Here is a 9601-nt window from a genome sequence, read left to right as displayed (position 1 = left end):
AAACTGACATCACGATCATCTCAGGGTGTGGAAACTTGGTTCCATCATCCCCCCATACTGCTTCTGGTGAGACTTCTGTCCGCGCTCCGTGGGCTAATGCTGAAAGGGCCAGTAGTGTATGGATTTGTTTGGCTGGCTAACACTGAACCTGGGTGAGGCCCCATGCCACCAACAATTAGAAATCAATATCTACACTGAAATCAATGGATCTATTGCAAGGTATTAAATAAGATTAGAAATTGACATCTACATTGAAATCAATGCATCTAGTGCAGTCGATCAAATAGGATTAGAAATCAATAACTACAATGAAATCAATACATCTGTTTTAGTGAAAAAACAGAATAATCATGACTTTCTAGATCTAGCTTCTATGTATGTTTTTGTCTATGTGTGTCTCTTTCTTCTTCTCTCTCTCTCCACCTTCCATTTTGTGTCTATATGCTGCCCTCTCTCCTTCTCTCTCCTCCTCCCTCTCTCTCCTATCTCTCTCTATCTACCTCTCCCCCCCTTTATTTATCTTTCTCTTCTTCCCTCTCTTCCCCCTGCCATTTATGTCTATACCTCCCTTTATCTCTCCTTATTTCTTTCTCAATCTCATCCCCCTAAACACATGCCATGCTATCCCTATCTCTCTATCTCTCCATATCTATCTCTCTTCCTTCCTCCCTCTCTTTGTCTATCTCTTCTTCCCTCTTGCCTCCTCCATCTATATCTCTATCTCCCTCTATCTCTCCTTCTTTATCTTTCTATATCAACCCGCAAACATACACACTCTCCCTCTATATCTATCTATATTTATATCTCTCCCTCTCCCTCTCCCTCTCCCTCTCTATCTCTTACCCTTTTATCCCTCTTTCTCTCTTCTACCCTCTCTACCCCATCCATCTATATTTGTATCTCTCATTGTCTCCCTATCTCAGCCCCAAAACATGCACACTCTCTCTCCATACCTATATATATATATATATATATATATATATATATATATATATATATATATATATATATATATAATTTTTTTTTTTGTGTGTGTGTGCGTGTATCTCCCTCCCTCTTCCTACCCCCCCTCTCTCTCCTCCCCTTCTCTCTCTCTCTCTCTCTCTCTCTCTCTATCTCTCTCTCTCTCTCTCTCTGCCCCCTCTCTCTTATGCCCTCTGTCCCCCCTCCATCTATATATCTATCTCCCCTTTTCTCTCCTTCTCACACCCAAAGTATACACTCTCTCTCTCCATATCTACCTATCTCTCTCTCACTCCTTCTTCCTCCCCCTCTTCTCTCTCTCTCTCTCTTTCTTCACTCTTTTCCCCATGTATTCCCATTCTCTCTCCCTCTCTCTTCTCGATGTCTCCCTCTCCCTTCCCCATGTATCCCTCTCTCTCTCTCTCTTCCCTCTTGCTCTCCTCTCTCCCTCACCATCTCTCCCTTGTCACTGCCTCTCCCTCTCGACCTTTCTCTCTCTATGTCTTTCTTCCCCTTCTAAATCCATATATCTCTCCCCCTCTCTGTCAACTCCTCTCTCTTCCTTCCTCTCTCTCCCTTTCTCTCCCACCTCACTATGTCTCTCCCCCCCATCACACACTCCCTATCGCTTCACCCTCCAACTTTGTAACTATCTCCCTCCATCTCTCTCCTTCTTCCTCTCTTACTCTCGCCCCCCTCCATATCTATGTCTCTCTATCTCTCTCTTTCCCTTCTTTCCCTATCTATATCCTCTCCTTTTTTGTATCTTCCCTCACTTCATCTCTCCATCATTCCATCTTCATCTCTCACTTGTCACTCCCTCTCTCTCTCCACCTCTATCTCTCAATGTGTTTGTTCTTCCCTACCTCTCTTCCCCCTCCAAATCCATCTCTCTCCCCCTCCCTCTCTCTCCTCCTCTCCCCCCTCCTCTTTCTCTCTCTTCCTTCTTCTCTCTCCCTAAATCTCCCACTTATATGTCTCTCTGCCCCACTCTATTCCCCATTCATCTCACTATCTCTCTCTATTAAATATGATCCCATTGTATTGCATTTAAAAAATGATCTAAATTAAAAAAACATATTTGGTTGTAAAATATTAAACCTATATTTTGGATCAATCATGTTAAAGAAAATACAATAATAAAAAACTTAAAAGAATCATGAATTGTCTTTCCTATATCATTGTTAGTCACTTTGATTTCTCCCTTTGGTTAGATCCTTGGGTAAGATGCATCTATCCTCGTTCTATCCTCGTTCTTTATAATATTTTCACATATGTATATACACAAGTATCCTCATTTTTAATTTATTAAAATATCTATGGGAATATTTTTAGTAGTCATGATGAGGGAGGGCTTAAGACACCTCAAAAGTAATTATAACCTATTTGCTTCTAGATTTAATTAAAAAATGTTATAAAATTAAATTAAATTAAAGCATTTGTAAAATATTTTAATTTTGAAATAAGTTATGGTTTTTGGGCATGTGGTATTGATAAGTCTTGGTATTGGTGCATGGTATTGTAACAAAATACTTAACAGCATAGATCCATAACATAATAATCAAAAGCCTAGATGGCCCATGGTATTAGCCCATAGTATTATGATTTTCTTCCTTCTTCTCCCTCTGTCCCTTTCTCTCTATCTTTCTCTTCTCGATATTGACCCATGGTTATTGATAAAAAGCACAATTACATTTAAAAAATATCTAACATCTCATATCTTACTGTTCGCCCATGGTTATTGATAAAAAACAAAATTACATTTAAAAAATATCTAACATCTCATATCTCACCTTTCACATCTCACATGTTAACTTTACTTAAAATATGATAACGTTATATTGTAAATACAAGTTTGACCTATAAACCCTCCACAACTAAAATGTACTCGAAATATTAAATCTATTTATATCTCCAATAAAACTTAAACGAAAGAAAAAGGGCCTTGGACAATTAACCCCACACCAAAGGAAAAAAACAAAAATCAAAAAATAACATTTTGCGTTAGGTATTCAAAATATTAAAAATATTAATATTTTCGGTTATGTATTCAAAATATTTTCCATTAACAATTAAAATGTATTCGAAATATTAAATCTATTTATATCTCCAATAAAACTTAAAAAAAAAGAAAAAAGATATTCTTAGACTAGGGAGAACAATTAACCCCACACCACAGGAAAAAACAAAAAACAAATTACCATGGTCCATTATGTATTCAAAATATAAAAAATATTAATATTTTTGGTTAATCATTCAAAATATTTTAGGTTGACAATTAAAACGTATTCAAAATATTAAACCTATATATATCTCCAATAAAACTTAACAGAAAGAAAAAGGGTCTTCTTAGATGAAGGAAGAAACAATTAACCCCAAGCAGACAAAAAACAGAAGAAAAATTACCATTTTCCATTAAGTGCGTGGGTAGCGTTTCGCTGATTTTCACATGACTCCTTATTTATTTTGATATCAAAAAGGGCCTTCTTAGATTGAGGAAGGAACAATTAACCCCAAGCAAATAAAAAAAACAAAAGAAAAATTACCATTTTCCGTTAAGTGCGTGGGTAGGGTTTAGCTGATTTTCACATGATTTCTTATTTATTTTGATATCTCTCCCTTTCATTCCATCTTTGTTCTTGTTCGATCCCTTTCATTCCATCTCTGTGCTTCTTGATTGTATGTTGTGTTCGATCAGGCTTTGGTATCGACGGAAGCTCGTGGGAAAAGTCTAGTTCTGGTACGTTAGCTTTCGGTTTGTATGATTTGAAAGAGTTTGCCAAGTTCATATTCACTAGCGGGCTCAGCCTGCCAGGTAGGAAAAGTCTAGTTCTGGTACGTTAGCTTTTGGCTTGTATGATTTGAAAGAGTCTGCCAAGTTCACATTCACTAGCGGGTAGTGCATCTCTTAATGGAGCATTTTTCGGTTCTTCCATCGGAATTACGTCGACAGTGTATGTTAAGAGTGCCTTACCATTCCCATGGAAAACTCAAAGCCGTTCGCAAAACCTGGGAGGCCACTGTCAAGCACCCTCAATTCTATGAAGACCGTAAAAACCTTGGGATTTCCGAGCAGTTGATCTGTGTGGTGGAACTCCGGGAATTTCTAGATGACACTCATCCTAATCAACAAACTGTGGTTTCTGTGTTCGACCCTCTGCGAGGCACCCGGAAAACACTTCCTCCCCTTCCCCACTTCCCCGGCTGTCATAACGAAATTCCTCTCTTTTGTGACTGCCTTTGCGTCAAACAAAAGTTGGTTTTGTTGGGCGGTCGTAGTCCGTCCTTATACGAGAGACTCAAACCCAACCAAGAGCAGCATCTCAAAACCGTTTTCATCTTCGATTTCGCATCGAGTAAGTGGAGCCGCGGTGCCGACATGCCGGTGACTCCAATCTTCGGTGCTTTCTCGGTGTCACCGGAAGGGCTCATTTACGTTGCTGGCGGAATGGATGAAAATGAAAATCCGCTACGATCTGCGGCTGTTTACAATGTGTTTGAAGACCAGTGGAAACTTCTTCCCGACATGAGCCGTGGATGGATCACGAGCTATGGCGTTTTCCTTGACGGTAAATTTTTCGTTATTGGCGGTGTCATTGATAATGGTTGGGAGGGTGATCTTAGCAGTGTCACTGATGGGGAGAGCGATCAAGGGGAGGGCGATCTTAGCGGTGACAGTGATGAGGAGGGTGATCCGATCGGGTGGAGTGCAGAAGTTTATGATCCAGAAACAGGGGCATGGACAACGCTGGAGAATATGTTGGATACCACGGGAAACCCACGGAGGTGTCTGGTTGTTTCTTCTTCCGGACGGTTGTATTCCTTTCAGACGCATCTCGGAGTGATGGAATACGATTCCAATGAAAACGTTTGGAGGGTGCTGGGTTCTCTTCCTAATACCCTTAAATGGATTTCGTGTTGTGTAGCGTGGCGTGAGAAGATTTTTGTCCACGGTTATGTTGAGAGTACGGTTCGACTTTGTTATATGTATGAGCCACCGCCTATAGGAAGTGCAGCAGGACAGGAAATGGAAACATCCGGGATGTGGACTGTCATTGAGAGTTCAGAAAACTCTTATCTGCACAATGGACAAGACATTCACACTGTCTTTACTTTTGAGGTTTGAAGTTAAGTGATAACCATATTGAGGTTTGAAGTGATAACCATATTGTGGGCTAACTTAATCGATGCTTGGTTATAAGGAATTTCACATTCTTGTTATCATTGAATGGACATTGGTAATAGATTGGTTATAAGGAATTTCACATTCCTGTTATCATTGAATGGACATTGGTAATAGATTGCTTATAAGGAATTTCACATTCCTGTTATCATTGAATTGACATTGGTAATATATTTTAGAGAGTTCATGTATTTGAAAATTGTCAAAAATTTTATGGCATTCCAGAATACACTTTCTCAGTGTTTGAAACTCAAATTATAATTTTGGACTGAACTCTGTGCTGTTATTAATTATTAAAATTTTCAAATTTTTGTTGGTATTCCATAGTAGGAGTTGTAAATCTTAAATCTGCTGCAGTTTCTCAATGTCCATATTTTTTCTTCTTGCTGCATCAGAATCTTTAAACCTCCACTTAATGAAATCTACTCTCATCTCATCCTGCCATCGCTCAGTGTCCATATTTTTTCTTCTTGCTCATTAGAATATTTAAACCTCCACTGAATGAAATCTACTCTCATCTCATCCAGCCATCGATAGTGAGATTCGGTAGTTTCGATATTCAATTTTTACCATGATTATAGTTTCTATATTTATCATGATGTTAGATTCCATATTTAGTTTTAACACGATTTTAGCTTCTATCATCTAGTACTTTTAACACGATTTTAACACGATTTTATCATTGAATTGACATTGGTAATATATTTTAGAGAGTTCATGTATTTGAAAATTGTTAAAAATTTCAAAAGTTTTATGGCATTCCAGAATACACTTTCTCAGTGTTTGAAACTCAATTATAATTTTGGACTGAACTGTGTGCTGTTATTAATTATTAAAATTTTCAAATTTTTGTTGGTATTCCATAGTAGGAGTTGTAAATCTTAAATCTGCTGCAGTTTCTCAATGTCCATATTTTTTCTTCTTGCTGCATCAGAATCTTTAAACCTCCACTTAATGAAATCTACTCCATATTTAGTTTTAACACGATTTTAGCTTCTATCATCTGTAGTTTTAAGTTTTAACACGATTTTAGTTTCTAGATTCTATTTTACCATGATACATACGTTCGTTTGTATAGTCAAATGAATCACAAGAAAGGAAAGAGAGAAAAACGATAAACCCGTCTGGCTCATTTCCTTAACGGCCTTCATTCACATAGACGAGAATGAATTCTGAGACGAGCTAGAAATGATAAATCAGCAAGAAAAATAAAATATTACATGATTTGAAAATGATAACAAATTTCAGAATGGAGTTTTGGATGTATACCTGCAGGATTCGTATGGTTTTAGGGAAGTTACTAAATTTGCATCTTGCAAACAATTGGATATGTTAGACTACTATATATATGTTTCTGTGTAACCAATTGGATATTGATATTGATATTGATATTGATATTGATATTGATATTATTATTATTTTCTATTTTTTCTTAAATTGGTATTTTTCTGTAAATTTAGTGGTGTGAAAGCATTTTTCTTTAACTTACTAGACTGTAAATTCAGTGTAAAAGTGTTAAAGTATGTTATATTTTCTATAAATTATATTCAAAATGACATTTTTCTCCAAAATAAGAAGCATTTTGTATATACTATAAATAATACTTTTACTTTTAATTAATTCCTATATAGTGTTTTTTATAAATAATACTTCTATTTTTCTACTTTTGATTCATTTTATTTTAGCAATGAACTTACTCCCATTCTCATTTGTGAATGAAGTAGGTTAAGAAGAAAACTAAAATTATGGGCAGCCTATATCTTAATTTGTGCCTTGGTAAAATTATTTTTCAATGGCATTTAATTCGTGCACAAAATTTCAAATGATGCCTAATCTGTATTGTGTTGATGATAGGAAAATTATTAGTGTTGATGATAATGAAAATTATTGTAAGAATGTTAATCTTGCATACAAAAGTACAATATAAGTTGTGATGGTGCATGAATTTGGTGTACATGTCCACAAAATATACATATACATGCATTATATTTTCTAATTAATAATAGCACAAAGCAACTAAATAATACATATATATACACTATATTTGCTAATTAGTAATACTCCAAAGCAACATTAATGATAACCAGCAATACTAGCACATCAATTTTATTTTCAATATATAAAAACCCAATGCGTTGTCCACCAATAAGAAATATGGTCCTCTACATATTATGATGTATTACTTTTGATCCACCTTTATATGTGTTGGTAGCTAAAATTGAATAAGATATGTTGTTCAGTTCAACTAAATAGTTGAACACAAGAAAGATAAAATATGAACACTTTGCAATATACTTCATAATAAGAGTTTAGGTGCTTGTGCTTTTCCCATCCCCTTAGCAACATAGTTGAATGATTGCTTTGTCGAATTCCTTGGTGTGTTGAAAAGATATCTAAAATGCATGCAGAGATGAGATGCATATATATTATTGATGAAACATTTTATAGTCCTTCCCCACATGACTAAGGTCAAAGAAAAATAATGTGATTCTCATGTAAAAATTGTCACTGTCGATTTGTTAATTTATGTTGAAATTTGGTACCAGAGGACAAGTGGTTCCCTTAGGTTTTGATCCTTGGGCTAGGGAACAATTTATCAATTTTATTTTATGGATTGCTTACTGAGTTGATGGGGGAGTGTTGAATCCGTAAGTCATCTCTTCTAGCTCTCGAATTGGTATATGAAAGCTATGCCCACTTGGGTGGTAGATTTGCATAAAGGAATATACCTCAATATAAGTCAAACAAAAAAAATGAAAAGTGGAATCAAAGAAACAAAGAGTGAATGAGATGGAAAATTATAGTTTCCAATATCTTCATGTTGGAATTACCTCTACTTTCAAAAGCTAAAAGGTAGGGGTCATCCTAGTTTTGACTCTATCACTAGAATTTTTAGGTGTCAAATGTATGTGGGAAAAACCTTGATCAATTTGTAGAACATATGTGGATAGACACATTTTTTCTATAGAACCAAATACTTCATTGATGTTTTCCCCTACCCCTTACTTAGCAGTCTCAAGCTGCATATGTGCTTTTCTTTACTTCATCAACAATAATAAGTAATGAATCCATTGGCATACTTACAAAACCTAGAGGAAAGAAGGCGAGGACTTACAAATTCCATTGGTATTGACACTTGGGCACCTATTATTACTTGTAGTTTCCCCAAGTACATAAGTTCCTAATTTTGTTTTAAAAATTCACTGTTCTAATATTTGACTTGTTGTTTACAGGGTTTTGTGTTTAATTACATAGTTTTGTGAAGGTTTTGTTGCAAATTGACAAAAGCGATTGAGTCTGGAAACTTCAAGACCATGCTCTAGATGTCATTACTAGAAGGAATCATAATGAGTCTAACAAAAATGTAATAGCCAATAATCCATCCAGGTGTTACCTTTATTCCTTACTCCTATTTTCCAAGAATCCTCTCTCCTGCTGCTATCGATGAATCCTCTACCTATTGTCATGAAAAAAGAGAGTGCACATAAGGATAAAGTACCAGAAGGGAGTGCACACATAAATATCAATTACAAGAGCTCGTTGATCGAGACCAAAAGTGAATATAGGAAGAAAAGGAAAGTATGAAATCTAGAGCAGGAGTCGATGTGATTTTACTATGAAACCTTGACAGTAGTTGTGTGGAAGGGTGACAAATGGTTCACATGCCAACAATGTGTTCCACTACATCATTAAGTTGGCCTAAAAAAAAAAACTTAGTATATGGTATTTAGAATCTGGTGCCCAAAATAAAACTTAGGAATGTTATAAAGGAAGCTAACACACTACCATAACAAACCTTAGGATATGTTGTAAACCTAATATGGTGCTCAAAATAAAACTTAGGATATGTTGTAAAACTTTGGTTAAAATAATGATATTAAAAATAAGTCAACACAATTAATATGTAGTGATTGGCATAACGATCACTATATACCTACCTCGGAAGATATAATAATGATACAATATATTTACAATGTAAGACTACGTGAAGTATTTTTTAGCTGTATGTGTGCATATTTTATCCTTAAAAATGAAAGATAAAAAAACTGTTATAAAATTAAAATTTTATTTTCAATGGAAACATTAATTAAATACAACTCATATGGTTACTGTTAGGGTCATATAATTTAGGGTTGAAGTGTAACCTTCTTATTATACATTTCAAGGATTTGATGGTCAATTTAGCATATGAATCACTAAGGTGACATAGCCTAAAGTTTTACTTGTCAAAGAAGCCATTCAATCCTTGAAGTCATGTAGTCAAAACAAGTCAAAATGTTTTCGAGAATTTTTGTATATGAGTTCTCATTCAGATCATGTTACAGGTATTTTCACTATAAAGTGTTCAAAAGTATATTTTCAATGGTATAACCAGTTCTTCAAACTAACCTCTGGATCAAAAGTTATAGCTAAATGAAAATTCTTCCTCAAATCGAGAAAACAAAGGAAAATGAT

At 35.3% G+C, this 9601-nt stretch overlaps 1 protein-coding gene across 1 annotated transcript; it reads left to right on the top strand.

Annotated features, from left to right (window-relative positions):
* Positions 1–3874: 3874 nt before the first annotated feature.
* LOC149187306 (F-box/kelch-repeat protein At1g15670-like) lies at positions 3875–5089 on the top strand. Its single transcript, XM_089409609.1, has one exon. It carries the CDS (start codon positions 3875–3877, stop codon positions 5087–5089), a length of 1215 nt encoding a protein of 404 aa, XP_089265735.1.
* Positions 5090–9601: the final 4512 nt, after the last annotated feature.

This window comes from Pinus tabuliformis, chromosome 3_1, assembly GCF_031772625.1.
Source record: "Pinus tabuliformis cultivar Carrire ecotype Pingquan chromosome 3_1, CPIR1, whole genome shotgun sequence".
In the NCBI taxonomy this organism is placed as follows: domain Eukaryota; kingdom Viridiplantae; phylum Streptophyta; class Pinopsida; order Pinales; family Pinaceae; genus Pinus; species Pinus tabuliformis.
Note: the sequence above shows the minus strand (reverse complement) of the source record. Positions and strands in the feature narration are given on the sequence as shown.